Source organism: Puntigrus tetrazona, chromosome 1, assembly GCF_018831695.1.
Source record: "Puntigrus tetrazona isolate hp1 chromosome 1, ASM1883169v1, whole genome shotgun sequence".
Classification (NCBI taxonomy): domain Eukaryota; kingdom Metazoa; phylum Chordata; class Actinopteri; order Cypriniformes; family Cyprinidae; genus Puntigrus; species Puntigrus tetrazona.
In genome coordinates, this window is record NC_056699.1 from 16079187 (window position 1) to 16105440 (window position 26254).

At 40.3% G+C, this 26254-nt stretch overlaps 2 protein-coding genes across 4 annotated transcripts; both read left to right on the plus strand.

Annotated features, from left to right (window-relative positions):
• The first annotated feature begins 223 nt into the window (after nucleotides 1-223).
• On the plus strand, nucleotides 224-13721 carry zc3h13 (zinc finger CCCH-type containing 13). Of its 3 annotated transcripts, none has more exons than XM_043247155.1 (21): nucleotides 224-404; nucleotides 1229-1375; nucleotides 1537-1646; nucleotides 1736-1850; nucleotides 1963-2074; nucleotides 2541-2668; nucleotides 2789-2833; nucleotides 2946-3121; nucleotides 3204-3404; nucleotides 3807-3962; nucleotides 4087-4451; nucleotides 4800-5252; nucleotides 5343-5558; nucleotides 5762-6284; nucleotides 7046-7155; nucleotides 7231-8505; nucleotides 9297-9854; nucleotides 9944-10084; nucleotides 10742-10942; nucleotides 11931-12094; nucleotides 13075-13721. In XM_043247155.1, exons 2-21 carry the CDS (start codon nucleotides 1238-1240, stop codon nucleotides 13249-13251), a joined length of 5364 nt encoding a protein of 1787 aa, XP_043103090.1. In that variant the 5' UTR covers nucleotides 224-404; nucleotides 1229-1237; the 3' UTR covers nucleotides 13252-13721. The 3 variants fall into 3 exon arrangements, with proteins under 3 accessions (XP_043103090.1, XP_043103079.1, XP_043103069.1); XM_043247144.1 differs by having other exon boundaries at nucleotides 5765-6284; nucleotides 9941-10084; XM_043247134.1 differs by having other exon boundaries at nucleotides 225-404; nucleotides 9941-10084.
• Nucleotides 13722-14015: 294 nt separating this feature from the next.
• tm9sf2 (transmembrane 9 superfamily member 2) lies at nucleotides 14016-25013 on the plus strand. Its single transcript, XM_043247168.1, has 17 exons — nucleotides 14016-14325; nucleotides 15424-15491; nucleotides 16940-17033; nucleotides 17707-17834; nucleotides 17920-18049; nucleotides 18131-18255; nucleotides 18428-18539; nucleotides 19360-19439; nucleotides 19934-20042; nucleotides 20672-20804; nucleotides 21220-21339; nucleotides 22526-22583; nucleotides 22758-22917; nucleotides 23031-23182; nucleotides 23288-23399; nucleotides 23507-23678; nucleotides 24019-25013. The coding sequence occupies exons 1-17, from the start codon at nucleotides 14170-14172 to the stop codon at nucleotides 24084-24086; spliced, it is 1977 nt and encodes a 658-aa protein (XP_043103103.1). The 5' UTR covers nucleotides 14016-14169; the 3' UTR covers nucleotides 24087-25013.
• Nucleotides 25014-26254: the final 1241 nt, after the last annotated feature.

The window sequence follows — 26254 nt, forward strand, 5'->3', positions numbered from 1 at the left end:
ATTACGATTCGACATTTCCATTTTAAATACATATGCATTTCCGAAGAAACTACCTATTTCCTTTCATTAAAATAATCAAATCGTTTCACGTTAATTCGCACTGTTAATAATCTGAGGCTTGCTTTGAACGAATATTTATTCGTTTATGTTTTTATAATGGAAGAGCTTATCAAACCTTCAGGCAAATTTAAAAACAATCTGAAGAGCAGTCCTCCAGTTTCCCATAATCCTCCTCTCCTCGGAGCTCCGGGAAGCTGTATGTGTGTGTGTGTGGAGTTTGCGTTGTATCGCAAGCATCATGACGGCGGCTAAGAGGAAGACCGCTTTGCAAGATTTTTGCATGTGATTAGGAGGTTATCCCCAATAGTCTGTGAAACTGGACTTGACGCATCACTCATATTCGGGTACAGTGCGTGTTTATATTTGTTCACGGCTTCTTCGGTTGCAGTTTCAGCGGCGTCTATCGTGAGGCTTGTGTGAACAGTGTAGGCCGCGCGGCACTTGAGCGGCTCTTACCGCTGCTCTCTACAAATGAATGACAGCTTAAAACCTGCAAATTATTAGTATTCCCCTTAATTAGTGAAATCTTGTCTGCCGTACTAGTAGCTGTAACTGCGATGCCGTTAATGCGCGTTAAATAGAGAAGCATGTATAGTCGCGTTTTTACAGATGTGAAAAAACTTGCTTGCGCTAATGTTTACAATGTTCGGGATCCCCCTGCCAAGAGAAACCGGAAAATATATGAGAAAATAATATTTATCTATTTTTGTTTGGAAAAAATATCAAATTTTAAACGTCGTGGGAATTTGTGTGGCGCTAACTAGTATCTCATTCATTGAGCTGCATATAAAAATTATTGTTGTTTTTATGTTGTAGTTATTCGATGAAAGTCTTCCTCAAATCTCTTATAGTGTAATATAAAAAAAAATTGCCTTGCTTTTACATAAATTGGTCGGGTAAAAAGTGTTGCAAGAACTAATCATTAAATAACATAAAATATATAATATGTATTTTATGCTGTAGGCCGAGGTCAAGACCATATTGTCTGACAGAACTGTATCTTAAAAATGCAATGCATCTGGCAAATGCAAAAACGTGGAAGTCTTGGTTGAGATGGAGTCCAAGACTGTATTTTCTTTTCGTGGGCTTTGTCTCGACTTTGGCTCAAATGAGTATAACGCTTCATTCAGCTTCGTAATGCTGGTGCCTTGCTGCTTTTCTGACGCAGCCCTGCAGAATGTCCAAAATCAGGCGGAAGGTTACAGTGGAGAATTCGAAGACCATATCGGACAGCAGCAGTAGCACGACCACCCCCTCCCGCAGGCCCAGCGTGTTTGAGAGACTCGGGCCCAGCACGGCCAGTAATGCAGCAGAGGTAGGGATGCTGGTCACCCACCGTTGTGCTATAAAAAAACTTAGTGTGCTGCCTAACTTGACAGTATTATCTGTGTCCCTAGGTAGCTCACTTTGTTTTTCCTTTTCTAAAATGTATGTGTGCAAAAGCACAAGTGTAACACCAATTTGCCCCCCTTGCAGACTCATTGTAGAAACTGGTTAAAGACTGGGAACTGCAGTTACGGTAACACGTGTCGATACACACATGGAACCCCATCACGAGGAAAAGGCTTCTCTGGAACGTTCAACAGGTGCGACTGTAGTAAAGAGATGATGTTTTATACACGTACACGCTCCCAATACACGGCTGAATGCTTGACTTTGTGTGTTTGCTGTGCAGGTCAGCCGAGAGGCCCACTGGGGATCTCCGGGAGAGGATGAAGAATAAGAGACAGGATGTAGATGCTGACACACAGAAAAGAGATACAGACGAGCCCACATCACCCACAACCAGAGTACGATTCTTTACCCGCTTGGAGTTAATATTTAATTATATAATTTTGCATTTTGTTGATAAAATTGAAGTTCTTTGACATTGGGGAAAAAAATGTTTTTTTTTCTCATTAGCAGCGAGATTCTTCCCGAGGCAGACACAGGGAGAAAGAGGATATTAAAATCACAAAGGAACGCACTCCGGCTAGTGAAGAGGAGACAGCAGATTGGGAAGCCACTCGTGAAGGTGAAAGATTCTCTGAAGTAGCCATAAAATTGATGTATGTAATTGGAAATCATTTAAAGGAGTAGTTCACCCAAAAGTTTCGATTCTGTCATTAATAACTAATAACCCTAATACAATTCACAATCCTGAATGTCGTTGTTCTTCAAAGCATGAACATTTTTTTCTTTTTAATGAAACGTGAGAGATTTCTATCCCTTCGATGAAAGTTCATTCTACCAAATCTTTGATGCTTTAAAAAGTTAATCCTACTTGAATCCTGATACTTGTGCATGAAAGAAGCCTAAATTAAAGACAAGTAAATGACAATTGTTATTTTTGGATGAGCTATTCTCTTTAATTTGTGTTTAAAAGGAAACGAGGATGATTGAGGTTTTGAATGTAGCATTGTCTCTTCCTCTTTCTTTCCTTTGTTGTCTTCCTGTCAGTTTGAGTCCAGCGGTTTTATATTTGTCGTTGACTTTACTAGATTCTGATAACGGAGACTACGATCACGAGCTATCTCTTGAGATGAAGAGACAAAAGATTCAGCGTGAGCTGATGAAGCTGGAACAGGAGAACATGGACAAACGAGAGGAGATTGTCATTAAGAAAGAGGTATATTGCATGGCATTAAATTACATTTTGATACATAAATATCTAATATTGAAAGAAAGTGATTGTTGGTTGTCCTGAATGTATTAACACACATAGTAATGTCATGTATGTTCTCAACAGGACCCAGTCCCTAAGACCAGGACCAGTAATACTTCAAAGGACAGGGTGGGTTATTTTAGCAAGGATGTTATAAAGTTAACATTAATTGAGGCTTTTTTTATTATGTAGGTTTTAATATATTCTGTTATCTCTGGGTTTTTATCTTGATTTGTTTTAGGCTTCTCCTGAGCGCAGCAGTTCTAAGGGATCACCCTCGTCCCGTAAATCCAGCTCACCCAAACACAGAGCAGGGAAGGGTGGGAACTCCAGCAAGAAAGAGAAGAAGTCCTCTACTTCTTCAGTCATTTCCTCTCCAGTTTCTGACCAGACCCGGGCAGAGGAAACGGACAGCAGGTTGGAAAATGCAAATCAGCGTTTAGTTTAAACAAATGTTTAGAAATGTAAATATTTCACTGCTTTTTGGTTTTTCAACCAGGTCATCTAAAAGTGGGCACGGCAAAAGAAAAGGGCCACGAACGCCCAGCCCTCCTCCACCTGTCCCTTTGGAGAGCCCAGTGACTGGGAAGAAGCACAAAAATAAACACAAGAACAAGGAGAAGTGTGAGGACAAACCTAAAGAAGGCAAAGAACGAGGACGAGATACGGAGAAACACAAAGAGAAAAAGGAAAAACGCAGGTATAGTCCTATAACCTTCAAAAGAAATCCATGAAGTATAAAGTAGCATTAACTATTGAAATTTGGCACAAAATGTTTACTTTTGTCTAAATGTGACTATGCCAGTCTTTCTGGTCTGTTCGGTACCCGGTTTCTATTTGAGATGTTTTTGCAGTGTTGAGAATTTTGGCCAGTCTAAGATTGAGAGGGAGTGTGTTCAACAGCTATTTTGCTATGGTACTGAAATTACTACAGAGACTACTGCTGCCTACTTTTGGACAACAACTTTTAGATTTTGTCATATAGTCATAATGTATTGTATTTGCTAATATTGTTAGTGCTGATCCAGATATGCTTGTTTTTTCAGTGTATGTAAAAAATGAATCATCAAAAAACAATCTTGTAACCTTTCCTTTATTGCAGGGACAGATCTGATAGTTCCCATAAAGCCAAACGCTCAATAACATCAGAAGAACGTTCTGGAAGTCTTTCCCCACCCTCAAGGGAAGCGTCACCCCCAGCCAGAAGGAGGTCATCCTCCCCTAAACCCACTTCCCAAAAACAGTCCTCGCAGCAGAGGTGAGAAAAGCCGAGCTTAAATTATAATGTTAATCCAGTATCTCAAAGTCACTTTAACTAGTGAGGTTTAAATGTGAGGGGAACTATCAGTTTTATCTTCATCTTGCATGTTTTCCATTCTCAGGTCTAGAACTCCACCCCGTCACCACCGCAGCCCCTCCCCTCCCTCCCGACAGCACCACTCCCCATCCTCACGCTCTGGCTCCTCGGCCCAGAGACACTCCCCATCTCCTCGCCACAGGCGGGGTTCTATCTCTCCTCTTTACCGAGACCTTCCTCCTCCATCTTCATCCTCACCTCCTCCCACTCAATCCTCACGCCGCTCCCGCTCTCCGCTCACCCCGCAGAGAGACCCTTCACCAACACCTGCTCCTCGCAGGTCCAGCCCCAGTGCTCGTCACCGCTCCCAGGGCAGAGAGAGGGAGAGGGGGAGATCAGAGCGGGACAGGAGTCCCATACTGCAAGAGAGACGGCATGAGCGCAGAGATGGTGAGAGAGGAACATCACAGACTCACTGACTGTGATCAATAAAGCCTGACTTCTTTCATTTAACTGGCAATCTTAAACTGGGGTTAACGACTTGGTAATTTCTTAATATTGAGAGAGATGTGTCCCGCTCAGTGTCTGTTTTAAACCAGTTTTTGAGTCCAAGTTCTAGACTTGTTCAGACCCACAACAGTTGTTTTCGCAAATTATACTTTGGGAAAATTATACCTCGTTATTTAAAATTTGTTTGCGATGTAGTACTGTGTTTTTATTTTCCACCATACTTTGATTAGTTTAGTCACTGACGCACCTTTAAATCTCCTGCTCACTTAATTTCGTCTCCGCCCTTAGAGAGTCGTGGAAAGCGTGAGAAAGACAGCAGCCGTGACGAGCGCGACTATGAGATCGAGCAGAGCTCTTCTCGAGATGACCGTGATGCCAGGGATGGCCGAGATCGGCGCGGTGAACGGGATAGAAGAGATGTCCGGGAAGAACGGCAGCACCGTGGGGAGGTCAAAGACACCCGGGACACCCGTGCAGGAGAAACACGAGACCGCTCAGGACGAGAATCCCTGGAGCACAGAGAGAGAGACCGGGATCGGGAGAGAGAAAGAGAGAGGGAAAGAGAGAGAGAACGAAATGAAACACATAGAAAGGAGGAAACGACAGCCCAGGAGGAAAGGAATTATGGAAGAGGGCATGCAAGGGAGGAATTGAGAAATGACAGTAGAGTGGACAACAGGAATGAATCTCGAGCTGAAAGAACAGGCAGAGGAAGGGGCCGTGGGGATGCCACAGAGAAAGGTGAGCAGATAACGGTGTTCTTTGTCAGCTACATAGAAAAATATCAAAATTACAAATTTTAAAAACGAGGATTATGATTTTGTGTTCCAGGTTCTGCTCGTGGTGGTAGAGCGTCACAGGCAGACACTAGCAGTGCAAGTGGACATGACAGCTGGGAGTCCCGCAGCAGTGGTCTGAGAGAGAGGAGCTCAGAGAGAAACGCTGATCGTGATCGCTACGATAATGACAGACAGCGAGGGGAACATCCCAGAGATGAGCGACGGGGAGGACAAGCAGAGAGAGACCGCCGTGACAACAGAGAAAGAGGTGACTAAGAGAAAGAGTAACCCTCATTTTAGATGAGGGTTGATAACCAGTCGTGTTATAGCCTTGATGCCATTAAATTAATGTCAGAGATGGAGTATGATAGTCAATAGTTCATGGATGCTATAAAAAACAAAAGAGCACAGAGATTGCTTAGAAATGTCACAGAGAGCAACCTTTGGTGTTATTTATCTGTTTTTATTCAGCAGAACAAAGAGCACCTTCTCCTATCCGCCAGCAAAACCGCAGTGAGGACCTTGATCGTGAAGACAGAAGAGATGATCGTAGGAATGATCGAGGAGATGACAGAAGAGATGACCGCACCCGTGAGAGAGAGAAGGAAAGGGATAGAGAAAGAGAGAGGGAACGGGAAAGAGAGAAGGAGCGAGAGAGGGAGAAAGAACGGGAAAGAGAAGCTGAAAGGGAGCGTGAAAGAGCCAGGGAGAGGGAGCGGGAGAGAGAAAGGGAAAGAGAGCGGGAGAGGGAGAGGGAGGAGAGAGAAAGAGAGAGGGAAAGAGAACGGGAGGAGCGGGAAAGGGAGCGAGAAGAGCGGGAGAAAGAAAGAGAACGAGAGAGGAAGGAGAGGGAACGGGAAAGGGAGCAAAGAGAGCGAGAACGGCAGAGGGAGTGGGATGAGCGAGAAAAAGGGAGGGAAGAGAGGCGGGAAAGAAGAGATGACTCGAGAGATGATCGTTCTGCCCGAGATGCTCATGAAGAGAGAAAGAACACGTAAGTGCTCCAGTGTCCTCTTTTAGACAGTATCTCGAATTAGTCAACTGTGTCAAACTGTAACTTATTTGTCCATGGAAACATACTAGTGCTTCTTTACCACTTTACAGTCTCTTTCAGTTCATCCTAAGGTAACACCAATGTTGAAAATGTTATGTCTGATGGAGATGACCCAATAATTATTTTAACTTAATTGGCCTAGTAAAATTTTTATTTTGAGCACATTTAAAAATAAAACACAGAAACTAAAATCAGTCATTTTAAATTTTGCAGCTGAATTTATGCATCACAGCATTGCAATGTACGATAGGCAGTACGTGTCATTACTCTTGCTCTTTAGATGTATAGAAGAGATGTATATCTAAAGATTAGAAGCTCTGAAAATGCCTAATAATGCCAGATATTTACTTCTATTGTTCATCTGGCAGTACATTTTCACTTTCGTTCAAAACTTTCAGTGGCTGGGGTTTTATAATGTTACTAAAGATTTGTATTTCAAGTAAATGCTGCTCTTTGAAACATTCATCAAAGATTCCTAAAAATAAAATACCATTTTACATGAAGCAGCACTTTTTTTTTTACACTTTTTCAAGAAATGTTTCTTGTGCAGCAAATCAGCATATTTGAATGATTTCTAAAGGATCATGACACTGAAGCCTAAAGTACTGACCAGTAAAAATTCAGCTTCACATCACATTGAACGCTAACAGTAGAAATTCTCTCAGGTGTTTAACAATGTTTGCCTTTTGCTTTGTTGGCAGTCGTAAAAGACATCGTGCTGAGAACACTCCCAGTCCACGGCCATCTCCTAAAAGAGGGCGAGATGTGAGCCCTGCAGACAGTGACGGTTACAACAGCACTGAGGAGAAAGGTATTTTTGCCCTCCTCATAAATCTGCTGTGCACATTTTGTATAATTGGGCGTAACTTGTATGGTTTTGTTTCAGGTGATAAGCACCGATTGTTGAGTCAAGTGGTTCGTCCTCAAGAGACAGCCCGCTCACCTGTCCGCTCCTTTGCTGAAGACAAACACAACCGCTGGAAAGATGATGACCGGCGTGGAGATAAAAAAGAAAGCCGTTGCCGACACGAGGAGGTGGATTCCCGCGGTGAGAGAGCAGCAGGAAGAGGAGCAGAGCGTCGTGGAGAACAAGTTTCTGACATTTCTGCTACAGGCATCTCTGAATCCAGAAGAGGGAAAGAGCAAAGGGACCTCCCTGCTGCAGCCGTCACTCCTCCTCCTCCTCCTCCTCCTGCTTCCATAGAGGACAGAGACTCTTTAACAGTTGTTCATGAAGACGGGAAGAAAAAGACTAAATCTCTGAAGAAAAATCTGAAGAAGATCCGGAAAGAGGAGGAATCTGGCGGAGGGGAACGTAGTAACCCTGAACCCCCGTCCTCCTCTTCTGTAACCGAAGCCCCCCAGGCTCTCCTCTCACCTCGCAAGACAGCTAAGAAGAAAGTCTTAGAAAGGAAGCGCAAGCGTTCACGTGGTCCCGAGTCAGATGTTTCTGATGACGAGCTGATTGCTCAGCATCCCCTCAACAAGAGGCGACGAGGTCCACGCACACCACCGCCAATCAACAAGGACGACCTTCCCTCCCAGAGGGCTTTAACGGCTGGACAGAGTTCCCTCTCTGCCAAAATGGACGCCAACTTTAGTGACTGGTCTGATGAGGATGTACCAGAGCGAGGCGAGACATCCTCTGCCTCCCTGCCATCCGATAGGCCTCCGGAGCGGCTGCTTCCCTCCGAACGTGCTTCTAGACGGGGTGCACGCGGTGGCGGTCGGGACCGCACGGACCCCCCCATAGCCCCCCTGCTCCCTGACCCTCCAATGCTGATACAGTCTCTTCCTTTACAGCCGTTACTGCCACAACACATGCTGCGTAAGCCACAGCAAGCGGACATGCAGCAGCAGCGCAGTAGCAGCATGGGCAGCAACCAAAGCCGCGCTTCTTCGAGAAGACTACGCTCGCCCTCCAATGAGTCTGCCCACCGTGACGAAGGCCCTCAGGGACTCAGGTCTCGCAGAGGACTCATGCAAGGTGGCAATTCTCGGGAGAGGGAGCGAGAGCGGGAGAGGGAACGGGACCGAGAGAGGGAAAGGGAGAGGGAGAGAGAAAGGGACAGGGCAACGGCCAGTGAACAGATGGGAGGAGAGAGGAAGTCAAGGATTGATCAGCTCAGAAGAGGAGAACCCAGTCGAAGTACTTCCTCAGGTGAGATCCTTCATAAAAGCTTTTGTTTAATCTGGCTTGATACAAGATCTCAGATGCTCAGCAGTCTGTGGGGGTTGTCTGATTCTCCTTTTTATGATGAGCAATACATTTTTAATAGGAGGCAGATCTGCTGGCCAGTCTAGCACATTCATACTGTTGTACGAAGCCACACTGTTGCAGCACATGCAGAATGAGAACTGGCATTGTCTTATATAATAATTATATAATAACCATGGACTTCCTATGAAAGACATCAAGTTGATGGCAGTATATATGCCTCTGTCAATAATACCTTTGCACATATGACAATCACTCATGCTGTTTGTTCTACTTCAACCCTGTACCATGACAAACATTTGCTTTTGCTTCTGTCGCTAATGCAGGTCTGAGTGGTCCCTTTGGTCTTTGAGACTGAGTTCTTAAAATCCATTTTTCCCCAGAAACAAGTTATAATGTGGACTCATCTGAACACAGAACACATTGTTACTGTCTTTTTGACTCTGAGAACTTGGTAGCATTGTTGTGTAGATATGAATTGTGTTCTCCTCTAAATTATATGGCATCTAACTATACCTATCTATAGTTGGACCTGAATGAATGGTCATGTGTCAGGCGTCTTTAGTTGCGTTCTGTAGAAAAATGTGTTTCTAGAATGCAGCCGAAATGTCGAAATTCATTTTAAAATAAAAATACAGTTGTGTAAACAGGGCCTGGATATGATGAATGATTGCTCATTTGTAATGTTCAAGTTTTGAATTCTCCATAACGCAAACTTTTATCGGCTTCCACAGACCGGCAGGACTCCCGGAGTCACAGTTCTCGTCGTAGTTCACCAGAGTCTGAGCGGCAGGCTCGCTCCAGAGCCGGCTCCTACGACAGCCGCGAGCGTGACCGAGAACGAGAGCGCGATCAGTTGGATCGAGAGCGTGAGAAAAAGGATCACCGGCAGATGCAAAATCAACAAACCCAACAGAGAGACTGGGACCCAGAACCTCGTGAGTGGGGTGGGCGGGGCAGAGAGCCCCTCCTCCGTGGCAACCGCGAGCCGATTAGAGAGAGAGACTTGCGGGAGATGCGTGAAAGGGAACGACTCTTACCTGAAGGGCTGCTGGCACATGAACGAATAGATCGTGAGCGCGGTGAGAGGGACCGTGAGCGTGAACGGGAAAGGATGCTTCCGTTTGACCTTCAGACACACAGGGAACCAAAAAGCAGATCTGAAACTAAGATGGAGAGGGGAGAGTATGAGCCTCTGCTGCCCAGAGAAGCCCTCATAGAAGTAGATAAGCCCACAGACAACTCACAACTGCAAGGGGAAGCATCCGAACCCAAAATGGATAGTCTTGACGGTAGGATTTTTTTTTTTTCCTCGACATCCAACTTTTTTTTCACAGGAAATAGTTTGAGTAGTTTAAATTTTGTTTCTGTCTCTCAGAAGAGGAGGATGGAAAGGGGGATGATGCTCAGTCTGCCGTCTCAGGTGGTGAGGAGTATGAGCCAATCAGTGATGATGAACTGGATGAGATTTTGGCTGACAGTCAAAAGAGGGACGAACAGCAAGATGATGAAAAGATTTCTGGTACGTACCGCTATTCAAAACAGGATCCCATCAAGACACGCTTAAACTGTAGCCAAATGACCTGCCAAGTAGTAGTCAGTTGTGCGTTAAATACAGTAATGCATGCACGCACTAAACACTTTCAGTTGGCAATATTTGCTAAAGCATGTTTATCAATTTGTGAATTTGTGAAGCGTTTGTAAACCTGTTGTCAGCAAAACCTTTTAAGTGCAGTTTTACACCAAAACTGTAATGTGGGAACAAAAACATACATATTGTAATATTACTACTGTAAAATAGTTCATATAAAATGTTCTTCTGGGGGGGAGCATAGCTGCTGACTGAGGTTTACCCACCATTGTCTCAAAAAAACGGATTGTTAAATATATATACGTGTTGACAATATTTACATATTGGCCATGTTTTTCATTGTTGTCTGCATAAGACATGTTGAGATTTGTATACTGCCCATATGAAAAACATATTAGTAAAAATATAATCAATGATCAAGTTTGCGCTGTGACTATAACAATGAATGTAGACATTTCTAGCACAAAAAAAGTTGTTGTACATTATAATACACACGCTAACAAAGACATAAGCAGAAACTATGTAATCACAGTCCTCTATGCCATATTCATGTTGTTTATAATATGCCATTCGCATGTTCTGTTTCAGGACCCCTAGATGTGATTGATGTAGATTGGTCCAGTTTGATGCCCAAGCAAAAACAGGAGCCTAGAACTCCTGGGGCAGCGCTGCTCCGATTCACCCCAGGGGCTGTGCTGCTCAGAGCAGGAGTGTCCAGACGCTTGGCGGGGTCTCAGCTCCTTGCCAGAGTTAAAGAAGTGTGTTCCAGAGAGTTGGAAGACCCCAAAGGTAAATGTGCAAATCTGCCTTTGAAGAAATACTGCAGGTTGGAACAAACATGTCAGCCAAACATGGACATTTTCTGAAAGTGTACTCAACCGTAGGCTATCCGTGTTGTAGATGAGTTTAATTGGAGCATTACAACTTACCAATAGATTCTCTGCAGTGAATTTCCACAAGTAATCCACACAGTGCCAGTCCATCAGTTAATATCCCTGTGAACCAAAAGGATGTTTCTAAGAAATAATTTCATCATGGTGTTTTATCTCCAAACTGGTGCTTCTGGCTAAACTATTATACCTATTTTAACTATAACTAGTCCCCTATCCAAAATATTGCTTTCTCCATTAAAAAACATTGTCATGTCTGAATCTGAGGAGAAACTTGCACACACCTGTACAAGCCAACAGTTATAAACAAATATGAAGGTTGATTTTTGATGTGAGAGGATATCAGCGAATTAGCTTTTTTTTTTAACTAGTAAAACCATACTTGTGAATTGAGGACTAAAGGCTCTCTCTCAACCTTTTGTGAAACAGCAGCAGTTCTGGTCACATTATTCTAGCTCAAACCTTATTGAATGGCCCATGTTTTTGCTTTGCAAAACTGAAAAGATTCGTTGGACTTTTCGTTGGACATATTCAGTGTGCTATGTGGAAGCATCTGTAGAAATGTTGTATTGTTTAATTCCAGCAAGTTACATCTGTATTTGTTTTGCTTTTTCATATTCTGTGTGGAAAGGCTTTAAGCCAATGGTTTGAAGTCAAAAATGTCTTAACAATGGATTTGTATGTTTAGAAAGATAGATCTTGTTGCTTAAAGGTGTTATTTAATGGACTGGAGCTATCCGATTACTTTTGAACATTTTGTTAAAAATTTGTTTACCTAATGTTATTTGTTATTTTAATTTACCTTAGAAAATATATATTTTTTTGTAATCTGTGTAAGTCACACAAAATGATCATTTAAGTGATTTGAATCTCATATTTATCCGTAGATGCTGATAAACTCTTAGAGCATGATCTGGGTGCTCTAAACATGGCTGCATACAACAGGAGAATGGAGAGGGCCAACCTACTGAGGAGCCTGGGCCCTTGCTGCAAGGCCCTGTGTGCTCGCAGAGACATTGCCATACGCAGACAGCTCCTGAAAAACGACAAGGTGCTTTTACGGTCTTTAATCGCAGGCACTTCTCTTGTATAATCTGGGCTTTCCAAAACTGTATTAATCGGAATGTAGTGCCTGAGAGGATTTTAAGGCATCAAAAGCAGAACAAAAAGAATGTTAATATTTAAGAGAATAGATAATAACTATTACTAACACATCCAAGAAAATCTGACAAATTGTTTTACCCCATCTTTTAATTTAAGGTTAATGTGATGCAATGAGATTTAGTAGGGGGAAATATTTATTAGTATTTAACATCTTTTTTTTATTATTATTATTATTAGGCAGTTCTAAGACAGCCGTTTGATGGCTGCTGGTATTAAAACAGATAAAGAAACTTTTGTATTACAGTTAATTAAAAACATGTATGTTTAATAAAGTGGAATAACAGGAAAAAACATTGAACATCCTAAGAAAAAGCAGTATGACATGGTCAGTTAGAAGTAGTTTTAGAAATTAGAATTAGCATGTTTAGTGCATGGTGATAGGTTAGTCTTTCCCCCCTCTGAATGCTAGTATACAAACATCTCATGATGGGTAGTGGCAAAGAGGTCTTGTTGGCACTGGTTACCGATTGATTTCACAACTACTAAATATTCTTGAAAGACTAATTGAAGCCATTTTCCTAAGTAGAAGGAACATAATAATATAACATAATGTGATTTAATTCATTTGTGCAGATTTCAGTAATTACCAGCATCTTTCAGTAATATTGCCATTGTAAATGATTCTAAAATATTTAAAATAGCTGTTAATGTGATTTATTCCTGTGATGCAAAACTAAATTTTGAGCAGCCATCCAGTCTTCTTAGCTGTTAAAGAAACATGTGAGGAGTGATATTTGTCTAGAATTTATCGGTCCGTAACAGAATCCTGCATATTTAAGTGATTCATTTGTGAAATTAGTTTAATAAGGTGTAGATGATTTAGTATTTGGTTTAATGCTTTTTTTTTATATTTATGTAATAATGTAGGGAACGACCAAGCAGATCTACACCAGCGCTCCAGTGGTGGACAATGAACTTGTGCAGCTGAGTTTACGTCTCTTTAAAAAGAAAATGGCCTCCAGCCTGTCTAGTGGACAGGAGAAGACTGATACAGCCCCTGCAGCCCAACAGCTCAGCGCGCCAGCAGAGCTATGTGTCTCCTGATTGTGCTCAGTGAGTACAGTTTGAAAGTACTGATCTCAGATCAACGTCAAGCCCATTCATTTCACATACTGAAACTGCTTAACTCGGTGCTGGTGGAGGACTGCTGCCCTAAACCTCGGAAGAACCACAGAGACTGGCCATAGTAGCCTGTGGAGATGCTGTCTAAGGTTTCACAACCCTTGAACTTTGAACCAGAAATGTGATAACCATGTACTGCATAAGAACTCTTGTCATTTACATTTGTTTTAGAAAGGATTGTTTTGTAACAGATGTGTGAACAATGGTTGCTGAATGCTTTTGGGATATACAATGGGCACTGAAGATGTACATTAAAATGACTGTATTTGTTACGTGCATCTAACTTCTGTTCCCCTTGTTTCTCGGTTACGTTTTAAAATGTTTGATAGGTCTCAGCACTCTTGTTCTCAGTGATTCCCTGTTTTATTAAAACACGATTCAACAAGAAAAGATGGTTTAGTGTATCAACCTTGTTGCTTTAAAGTTGTATCTGTATTATAAACCTATAAAATTTTATTACAGATACAGGATGTTGTTTTATTGCATCCACACTAGGAGTAAAAAAAATGGTAGTACACATGCAAGTGGGTTATTATAACATTAGTTACATTTAAAACGGGAGCCAAATTAGAGTTTCAGATACTTTTAATTTAACAAGGACATCATTTTCAAGGCCTTGTATTTGATGTTGCCGTTGTCTTCCGCGTTGAAGTCCACCACTATCCCATCATGCTGTTCGTGACGGATGACGTGTCTGAGGAGTCAGATGCTGCTACGCAGGCAGCGGTTTCGCTAGCGCTTGTGCTCAGATACCACCAATGTCTGAATTCTGACACGCATATCTACATTCTCCGCATGTAAATACATCTGCCGAATCCTTAACCGGTCCGTCGAGGCAAAATGGTCGTGTTCCACCGTTTCCGTGTCGTGTTTTTGTTGCTTTTTGTGTGCGGATCGCTGCGGGACGCGTTGAGTTTCTATCTTCCTGGTTTGGCCCCGGTCAGCTTCTGTGAGAAAGAAGAGGGCGATAAAAACAGCGACGTGCCAGACTGCAAGGTAAATGTTCACATCGCTGCGCGGAATAAACGGTTTCGTTAAAACCCGTGAGACGTGTCGTGTTTCTCTGTAACGTTAACAGGGTCCCTGCTGCTCTATGCTAGCTCGGTATGCTATTGCTGGGTGTCAGTTGTGGAAACGCCGTTGCTTTGAGAAAGATAACAGCTAACGTTAAACCCGCTCGTTTCGTCCTTTCCGACACTTTGTAGTTAAAAAACAATAAAACTGACTTCCGTGGGTCTGTGAGCCTTTAAGTGTAGATGCTCTTTTCTTTCTCGTGTGTCACGATATTGAGTGTAAATGAGGTAACTTGATTCCCTTAGAAATAAAGCACGCTATTAATTTGCTAAACCGATGTGTCTCCCAAACTGCGTTTGTTCTACGGAACACTAAAGGAGACGTTAGGGACTGACTGCTTTTTTTCTTTGTAATATTACCGCCACAAAGCGCGCAGTTGATAAGTAAAAGGGCATTCATACGCGTGGTTATGAATTAATAAATCTCATTGACAGGTTCTGAATGATCTCATGACGGCATGTTCTTTATATCACTTTTGAAGGATGTAATGTAATCATATGTTCAATATGTTTGTTTAAATCTATACCTGTGGGAATAGCAGGTAGTTGGTGACACATGTCCTGTAATCTATAAACTGGTTTAACAGGTGTGACATGTTTTCTTCTTTATTATATCTGGGGGGTGGAACATTATACTCCATTAACAAGCATACAAACGTTACTACTCATTGTCTTATTGAAGTAGTATTATATGTTGAACCACTGCAAATTTCCTTCTACCATCATCCTCATGAATTTTTGAACATTTTTTTTCCACTAAGAATTTTTTTTTTTATATTTACAATACAAACAATAACTAGTAGCCTATGACTTTTGTAAAGGACTGTGGTTTACATTTGTATTGTTTTTCTAAGCCCTTTGTGATAATGATTTATAAAGTTTTTTTTTTTTTTTTTTTTAGAGATGCCGTCACACGGGCAATTTTAAACTTCAAATATTGACACCTTTATTTTACAGAAAGAAGGGATTACTGTGGACATTACATAATTGCCATAACCTTTGACTCTTCTGTTTTTGACAGTCTACCATTGAGCTCTTTGTGAACAGGCTGGATTCTGTGGAATCTGTTTTGCCCTATGAATACACCGCGTGAGTATAAATTATACTGTATGTTATAGTATTTATTAATACTGTTCATTTATTGTGGGTTTAATCATTTTAGTTTGACTTGTTTTATTTCATGTAGCAACCAAAGTGAAGTTTGTTTGTGTCATTTGTCAAGTGTTTTTTTTTTTTATTTGTCATTTACTCATTTTTGTTTCTTTTTAAATTGTAACTTATTTAAATGTTTAATTTTGTTATTTAAAATTGCTTCATTTCAGTTGTTTAGGTTTTTGAGTTTTAGTTAGCGATATCAACACCGCGATGGACAATGCTGAAGAAATGTTCACTTTGAACGTGGTTTTGCACAACATGTTTTGCGTGGTTAACTAGATTTGCTTTGGTAACTGTTTGTGGAAAAACCTGATGAGGATAAAACGTAGCGAGGGTGTTGCAGATAAACTCGAGAGAGAGGCTGGAGAGGGAGGGGAGGAAAGTTTGAATGTAGAGACTTGTCCTCAGACGGTTTGCACACCGAGGAGGGAGAGCCGTTATGTTAACACAGAGCCCTTTCAGTCACTTCACCCGCTGTATAATCGAATGGAGGCAGGAATGGCATAGTCTTCCTCGCAAGACATTCAATATGACATAAGCTTTGCATTATTAATCTGACTTGCGCTTACTGTGTGCTCGAGCTCCCACGGGTGTTCTGTCTGAATTAACATTACACACATGCATAGGAAAAACAACAAATGTAAAAAGTTTTGCTTAAGGAAATGTATTAAAACACAATTTGTTGGGCTAGCTGGAGGTGTAACCAAACAGATACATGTTTTGTGTATGTATAAGGAATAATGTACTGTTGGTTCGTCATTATCGCAAAATCAATATTCTCTGTGTGTCCTTCCGGTTCCCTGTTCTTCAGATCTTGTTGTAACTGGCGACTCCTCAGCTTCCGGCCATTAATCGGATGTTTTCCGTTCACCATATAAGCTTTCCATTGATGCGTGGTTTGTTAGGATAGGACAATATTTGGTTGAGATACAACTACGTGTAAGTCTGGAATGAGACGGTACAAAAAGACAAAAACGAAAATATTGAGAAAATCAACTTTAAAGTTGTCCAAATGAAGCTCTTAGCAATGCATATTACTAATGAAAAATTACGTTTTGATGTATTTATGGTTGGAAATGTACAGAATATCTTAATTGAACACGATTTCTACTTAATATAGTAATGATTTTTTATATATATATATATATATATATATATATATATATATATATACACACATACATATTTGCCATTGACTCCTATTGCATTCTGTTGAACATTTTTTCTTTTTTTGGTTTCTTAAAGCTATCCTTTTAAGACTGGATTCTAAGGCTTCAAAATCATGGTTTCTAAATATATCTCTTGTTTAAAAAAAGAAGCCATCTTTTTGATTATTGTTTTGGTTGTTTCTGATTATTACTTGTTTATTATTATCCTTTCAGGTTTGATTTTTGTGCTGATGTATCTGAGAAACGTCCATCTGAGAACTTGGGTCAAGTGTTGTTTGGAGAAAGAATAGAGCCGTCCCCGTACAAGGTACATCACAAAACGTTCTTGTAGCTTAGAGCTTGGCACTATCAATGTCAACGGGTTCAATGCCTTGGGTATGCATGAACTTCCATTATTACAGAGACTGGTGTAATTTGTGTAAAGTCTGTAGACTGCAGTGAAAAAAAAATGTTGCGATCGTCTTTCAAAAAAAGACAAATCATGAAAGCTGGCAACAGCTCAATTCTTTGGTGTTCTAAGTGCAAAGATGCCATTATTACTGTGTGCAAAAAGACTTCACCGCTTAAGAGGAGTAGTCAGTGAAAACAAAAGTGTTCGTCTTGAAGTTTACACAAAAACAGACCGCAAAGAACTTCACAACATCCATGAAAGAGCTGCATTTGATTAAACGTTACATTCCAGAAATACGCTGTCATAGATCTTGAACAGTTGAACTTCAGTCTCTGGCCAGGCCAGGAAGATCACTTGAATAGTATCTAATCACAGTGGGGAACAACCATTTGGATAAACATAATTTATCTGTACATGCAAAAGTTGGTGCAAATGGTGCTAGTACACCTTAATAATGAAATAATGCCTATTTCCTGTGTGTTCACATCACCTTGGCTAAAAGCCTCTGCAAAGTCTCTGTCTGTATTGCAGTGTTCTTTTTATTACTGCTTTGTATTCTGTGTTGTGAGTTTGTTTGTTTTTCTTCTAGTTTTCCTTCAAGAAGAATTTTGAGTGTCAGAATGTCTGTCTTAAACCTTACAACACCGAGAAAGCCGAGGATAAGGCCAAGCTGGAATTTCTCAAGAAGGGAATGCTCCTCAATTACCAGCACCACTGGTGAGGCAGTCTCTCTGTATGTCTCTGTGCTGAAACACAGCACTATAACAAAGCCATAGCTTCTCACCACTTATTTGACTCTAAGGATTGTGGATAATATGCCGGTGACCTGGTGTTACGATGTGGAGGACAATCAGAAGTTCTGTAATCCAGGCTTCCCCATCGGTTGCTATGTCACAGACACGGGACGGGCCAAAGATGCCTGTGTGGTCAATGTGAGTAACACTTCCTAGACTTTTCCAAGGCCACGTGATTATTTGGCAAATTGTTCATGCAGTGGTTTAATTTTTATGCAGGCTGACTTCAATGACAAAGACACCTTCTACATCTTCAACCATGTGGACATCACTATTTTCTACCATGTGGTGGAAAACGAGGCTGCCGGTGCCAGACTGGTTGCAGCTAAATTAGAGCCCAAGAGGTATTTGAGGATTTTCTAACCAATAACAAGGCAACAGAGAACGGTGCAGTTTAGCCAATTAAGATCTAAGAGAAATCAACAGTATATTTAAACATGACATTGTCAAATTAAGCATAATGATAGAATATTAAATTTAATATGTATGAACTATATTTCTTGTCTCTTTTTAAAGCTATAAGCACACTAACTTGGAGAAACCGGACTGCACAGGACCTCCCATGAGTCTGAGCAACAAGTTCAGTGGAGAAATCAAGATTCCCTACACGTACTCCGTCAAGTTTGTGGTCAGTGATTAAGATACTTCCATATTAGCCTTAAAGGGTTTGCTTACCTTTAAAATGAACAATCTTTTTTATCATTTACTCACCCATGTCATTCCGAACCCGTTAAACAGATGTGAAAACAAGCTATTTAAAACAAGTTTTGTGAACAGAAACATTCACTGATTTTAATTGAGAATATTAACATTTGCATATAAATATTGCATATAGAGCACAAAAGCACAACAGTTTGTGCTTGTCTGACAAGAAACAGTAGCATAGGGAATTATAGAAACTCACACTTTGATTCAGTTTAAAAAAATGAGGTCTTTCTTTTTATAGTAGTTGTAAACAACTTAAATCATTTGCATGCGTAATCCTCATTCAAATCGAGAAGTGCTGTTCTGTGTTTTTCCACAAGGAGGCGTGCTTGTATCATGCCCCATGTTTTCTGTGAGGCAGGGCTTTCTTGCTGCAGAGCATCTTCCAATTATTGTCTAATAAATACACTTCAGTAAAGCTCAGCTAAAGTTGTCACTGTTCATCACATACTAGATGTATAAAAAATAAAATAATTACATTTAAAATGATCATTTGAAAGGCCTTGCGATCTAATCATCATAAATTATGCATTTATGTTAAACTGGGTTTATATGCATGTTATTATAAACCAGGCCTGCTATACATGAATCAGTTTGATAGAATATGTAAGTGTCTGTACTCTTGTCAACCAAGGGCTTCTTTTATTCGTGAGATGGTAGATCCTGTAAAGTGATTTATTATATCAATATTTCAGCAGAGCTCTTGGTTTTTTTGTGTATAACTGCTGGTTTGGTGTTTGCAGGAGGACAAACTGATTCGCTGGGCCTCTAGATGGGATTACATTCTTGAGTCTATGCCGCACACCAACATTCAGTGGTTTAGGTGAGGACACATATCACACACATAGCCTGGTTTAAAGGACACGCTCAGAGTAGACAAGCGCTCTCTTAAACTTGTCTATTTGCAAAACACTACACATTCATCCTTTGCAAAGAGTAAACATTAATAGTATTATCGCTGTAATAATGTTTATTAATTTCATTTTTACAATTGAAATATAAACATACATTGTATAATAATAATAATTGTTGTTATAGCCTACTGATTTTTAGATTACAGGACAATAGATTAGGTATGATTAATTTAAAACTACGGTTCTCTCTTATGGTATTTTTCATAATTACCATTTTCATGGTAATTTACATAAAACAAAGGTCTTATTTCTATTATTAATAATAATAATAGTGTTGTTGATGATGATGATAATAATGACCAAAGTTGGATTGCAGTGTCATTTGTCTCAGGGCACATACCCTAATAAATCCATGACGTGTTTTAGCAAATATGTCCTGAAATGTTTTGTATTCTGCCACCAGTATCATGAACTCTTTGGTCATCGTACTCTTCCTCTCTGGAATGGTTGCTATGATTATGCTTCGGACGCTCCATAAAGACATCGCCAGATACAACCAGATGGACTCTGTGGTGAGCTCACCTTAACTGTCATGTCACTGTCTGATATACGTGATTAATCCTCTCTTAACACCTTATTGTGTGTGTGTGTGTGTGTGTGTGTGTTTCATACAGACAAGTTTGGTCTATGTTTATGTTTGCATGTGTGTATAAGTTTAGAGCGGTGTTTGGTTTTTAAGCTAACGAGCGGGTGTTAACGTGTGTCACTTATGTTTGTGGTCAGGATGGTCTACTGCCAACAGTGAAGGTCACACTGATGAGGAGAGACAGACAAGTGCGCACACATCTGCCTTCTCCCTTGATATGAGTCACCCTAAATACACAGTTCGCATTTAGATCTCATATATATATTCGGTCCCTCCTATCCGGGGTTAGAGGTCAGACAGGGTCGGGCGTGATACACGCATCTGTTGCTTTTACGTGTTCTCTGTTTCCTGGCCCCTCCCCCGTCCTCACACATCACACTCATTAAGGACAGAGCAAGAGTGACACAGTGTATCATTGGTCTGAGCAGCAGCCGGCGTCTTTCCTTTGATCTCTGTTAGCCGTAATTGGGCTGTAGACCCAAGCCCGCGCCTGAACGAGGTTCCGTTAGCTCCCGCTATTGTTAAAGCCTCCCTTTTCCACTCCATCTTTTCCAGGAGGATGCCCAGGAGGAATTTGGCTGGAAGCTTGTTCACGGAGACGTCTTCAGGCCTCCCAGAAAAGGCATGCTGCTGTCTGTGTTCCTGGGCTCTGGCACTCAGATCTTCATCATGACATTCGTTACTCTCTGTAAGTATATTGACAGCAGAGCAACAGAGAAATTCAAACCCCGATTGATAGAAGAAGACCAGTAAAAAATCAAAACGTAGATTTCTTACTTTGCTTTAGAAATTTGTCTTAGGCGTAAAGAGACAAATGTGTAAAATATGTTTGGGGTCAGAATTTGTTTACAGCTTATGTGACAGTATCAAGTGAATGTTGTTGAGAGAAACTGAAAAATCAGGACTTCCTCATAAAATGCAGGTTGACCGATATAGGTTTTTTTTTGTTGTTGCCTAAAATAGTTCTATTTTTACTTGCATGTATCTTGAATAGCTGAATCAGTGTTTGAACCTGTACAGCACTGCATTAGCTACATCTAAAATATGCTTTTAAGGATTCTGTAGACATCCTGAACCTGACAACATGTTTTTTTCCCCGGTAGTTTTTGCCTGTTTGGGTTTCCTGTCACCTGCTAACCGCGGGGCTCTGATGACGTGTGCAGTGGTGCTGTGGGTGCTCCTGGGTACTCCAGCTGGTTATGTGGCTGCCCGCTACTACAAATGTAAGTGCACAGCAGAGGACTGACCTTTGATCTCTGATCCTCCTTTCATTAGGGCTGTCTGCAGTTCGTTAGATTTAATTAGTGTCAGAGGAGCCCTTTACACAAACAGGCAGACCTACACACCCCTGCTGCTTTTTTTTGCTTTACTTGTGTTCTGCAGCTCGTGCTGAACACAATGAGAGCTTATTCTCATATCTTAACAATATCAGTTATAGATCCATCTGCTGAGCTCTGTTTGAACGTTGTTCATACGACAGAAGTGTCCCCTTTGATCTTCTCTCCGCTTTTCCTCTTTAATTAGAAACGGAATCATAATGGATATTTCTGATTCGTTACATCAGTGTTGATGCGCAGGATTGTGGTAAATGCTAGGCGGCATCTCAGTAGCTACATTTCCATCCACCTACTTTTATTAAATACAGTATAAAAACCATGCAAACAACAAGATGCACATGCTTTCTAAAAATGTGAATTAAAACCTTATACACGTATTTGAGTAGGATAAACTTTGATTAGAAAGAAATGTGTTCTTCAACTAAGATGGAAACACATTTACAGAATACATTTCTCCACGTGCATCAAAAAAGTCATGTGACGGGATCACTAGAACGGGAAATCTCATTCACACAGGAACTATATGTTGCTCTGGTCATTCTGAAATGGATGAGCAAAGTCTGTCATTTCTATATTATAACTCTTACCCAACTGCATTCCCAGTAGCAGTATCCACCTTCAAAAGCACAGATGCATTTATTAATTCGTCAGCTCGCTCTGAGGAGCAAGTAGGCTAATTTGCCTACATCATATATGAAAATGATTATATTCAGTGAATAGATTTTTTGAAATATCTGTGCATTATACATTTTTATTTAATATTATCCACAAGACCTTGTGCATTGGAAGAGAACTTTTCTTTTTTCATAAAAAACTAAGTATATGCTCGTTTTTGTGAGATGGTAACCGAAAGAATGTTGATGAGTTTGAATTCCAGCACGTGCTTTGAAGTCTGTAATAAACAGCAAAACGCTTTACAAATGATATAACTTTTTTTTACCTTTAGAGGCTCATATTGATGTATTACAACTGTAGCGCATTGACTGCATTTTCTCTTTTTGGTTTAATGTTGTTGGGGGATTTTATATGCTTGTTGAAATGTTGAGGTGAACTGGTGTCTCTCTCATTTCAGCCTTCGGTGGGGAGAAGTGGAAGACCAATGTCCTGTTGACAGCGTTTCTCTGTCCAGGGTGGGTAAATAAAGAAATACTTCATTCCTTTGAATTGAAATGTAATTTCCATTAAGCAGTTAAATGTAACCGTCGATGGAAGATTTATACCATTTTGCACTTTTTTAGTTTTGTATGTTGATGTGTACCTTAAATATGGCTTGTTGTGAATAATAAATTGACGTGCTTTTTCAGGGTGGTGTTTGCTGATTTCTTCGTAATGAATCTGATTTTGTGGGGTGAAGGTTCATCAGCCGCCATGCCCTTTGGCACTCTAGTGGCCATCCTGGCTCTGTGGTTCTGTATCTCAGTGCCCCTCACTTTTATCGGAGCCTACTTCGGTTTTAAGAAGAGTGTAAGCTTTCCTAACTTTCAAATTGTTTTGCAGAAGCCATTTTTTTTACTTTTGGCGTCAAAAAATCCTGTTACGCCTGTTACTCTTTCTTATATATGCGTGTGTAATTTCAGGGCATTGAACATCCTGTGCGGACTAATCAGATCCCCAGACAGATTCCAGAGCAGTCCTTCTACACCAAACCTCTTCCTGGCATCGTCATGGGTGGAATCCTGCCGTTCGGCTGCATCTTCATCCAGCTCTTCTTCATCCTCAACAGCATTTGGTTAGCGATGACGATTAACAGCTGCTTTGATTCCAATGATTACGAAAGCTTTAGGTTTGGAACTCAAATGAAAACCCTGTTTTGTTTAAACCACTGATATTTCAGGTCTCATCAGATGTACTATATGTTTGGCTTCCTCTTCCTGGTCTTCATCATCCTGGTCATCACCTGCTCTGAGGCCACGATCCTCCTCTGCTACTTCCACCTGTGTGCTGAGGTGAGAGTCCAGACAGAAAAATCCACATTACCTGTACACGTGTGACAATATGCATGTTTTGGTGAAGGTTGTTGTTTGATTTGCTTTGTGTATATGCCGTCTCTCAGGACTATCACTGGCAGTGGCGCTCCTTCCTTACCAGCGGGTTCACAGCTGTTTATTTCCTGGTCTATGCCATCCATTACTTCTTCTCTAAGCTGCAGATCAGTGGACTTGCCAGCACTATTCTTTACTTCGGCTACACCATGATCATGGCACTCATCTTCTTCCTGTTCACAGGTCTGTATGTCCGTAGAGTTAAGGGCCGGTCACTGGCGAAAGTCTAAGTGCTTTTTGTAGTTCTGTATATTTCTTTTCCCTGTATTTCAGTTATGAAAACATTGCTTATTTTCAGACTTTTTTAGCGGAAATGTCAATGCATTTAAATCAATTAACCAGAATGTGTTAAACATTAATGATTCCAGAAAGTTCATGATCTGTATGCTATTCAAGGAAAACAACAGTTATTATTGAGATTATGTTTTGACTGCAAGATGAAAACAGTAGTACATATATATTGTGTAATATAATGTGTAGTGGTTTCTTGATCTGGATCTTTTGTGCTTCTTTTTGCCCGTAGGTACAATTGGATTTTTTGCCTGCTTTTGGTTTGTCACCAAGATCTACAGCGTGGTCAAAGTGGATTAAATAAAAACAATCTCATATAAGACTGAACTGTTCGACGCCCAATGAGAGATTCCGTAGGGAGGGACCTGAGCGCTGTTTAACTTTATCTGTTGCCACGGCGACTCTGCTTTACACCAACAACTCTGAATCAACAAATTCCATTTCCTTTGCTGTGTGTGTGTGTGTGTGTGTGCGTGCGCGCGTGCGTGTGCGCATTAGTAGTGCATATTCAACCATTTGAAGAAATTGACACATCTGCTTTCTTTAATTGGAACAGAATACAGCAGACATGCACATTGGCCACTACGACGAGTAATTAAGATTTGGAGTTTTCCCTTGTAAATATTACTTTATTCTTTTGCTAACATTGTAATGAAAGGGTAATGCATAAATTACAAAGAAAACTAGCTCCAGTTATCGAATCTTCACGGTGTCAGAAGTGTGATTTTTGTAAATAGCATTTTTTTTTTTCCTTAAATGCATCGAAAAAAAGAAACTAGAGATTAAAAATGGAAAGACTTTGTTTTGAGTTGATTTAAGAGCGAGGCTGTGTGAAATTTCTTTCCATCATGTTTATACTGTAAAATTACTGCTTGCGCATTCTTGTGTATAACCAGTGGGAGGAATGTCTATTTAACTTTTTGTTTGGTCATTTTTTTCTTGTCGTTTCTGTTCATGCCTCAACACATCGCGTGCCTCATTATCACAGGAAAATCAAGCCCATTTAATTCGGTGAAGAACGAGTTGGTGAAAATGTGAAGTTCCCCGTCCATACACAGGGGTACTGGAGTGAAATGATTTTCTTTGTATATATATGCACAGCATTTAAACGTGTGCCCATGAACTACATTAGCTTGGCCACTTTCAGTTTGTCTTCTCTGATTTTGAGGTAACGAGATTACAAGAAAAATATTAGAAATAAAACCTCCTTGTCTCCAAATCATTAGACCACTTGCTTGTTGTCTGAGTTCATGATTGAACTTTTCTCCCTCTATCAATGCAAGTGCGTCTTATCGTGTCATTTTATTATCTTAATTGTGAACACGCTGGTTAGTAGAGCAAACAGTTGTCGACTTACTGCACGCTGTTATTCTCGTTAACCTTACCTGTAGCGAAGCGCATGCGCAGTGCGTTCGGAAAAAGAAGGCCGCGGCGACAATAGCTTTGTTTTTATGTCTTTGCTTCACTGGCCAAATAAAATGTAGAAACGGTAAATATCGTCTTTAAAATTATAGTTATATTTTAAGATTATAGTAAAATTATTGTTAAATCATTAAAGATAATCAGAGCACATTTAAGCATCATAAGGAACATTAAAATGATCCGTTAATATGAGATTACCCACTATATCACATAACCCAGATTAAGTTTCTTAAGATCCAAATAACAATGACAAAATATTGGGGTTTAAAAAATGTAAATGTTATTTTTACATACGTTAGATAATTTATTAGACTATGATTTATTAGATAATTTTTAATTATTTACTTTTAACATTGATCATTTGTCATTATATTTTAAGTATTTGTATTATTTATTTATTCATTGATTTATTATGTTTTTATATTTTATACTTCTTATTAATTTTTCCTTTCTCATTTTCAGCGTTGTTCAATATCATGCTTGTGGAGTTTCATGACCTGTTTTGTCTCTACAGAACCTTAACCTTTGACTGAATGGTTCTTTGTGGAACCAAAAATGGTTCTTCTATGGCATCACTGTGAAGAACCTTTATAAAACTAAAGAGAACGTTCCCGGTAGGTTCTCTGCACCTTACACTGGATCTATGGGTTATTTCGTCTAGAAACGAATGACAGAAACTTTTGTGTTGACTGCAGCCAATGGGCAGAACTGGGATTGATTTTGTGTTTTTTTAAATGCATGAAATATAGAAATCATTTCCAAATAAGCCTAACCAGTAGGAAATGAAACGCCGTCACCCTACACAGCTGCAGGACGAGGACCCATCAAGGTTTGTTCAATGGAAAAAGTGCAAGTAAATAAAAAGGCGTTATGTCGACCAGCAGGTGTCACTGTGTTCAGTTAGGACATACACACTGCTGCCTTTCAAACTATGTTTTGGTTATTTATTGCAAAAAGTGAAACCTTTATGTATATCTTAGATTTATTAAATGTAAAGTAAAACATTTTAAACGTTTTGGTTTTTTCCAGTATCTCAAAATATTATG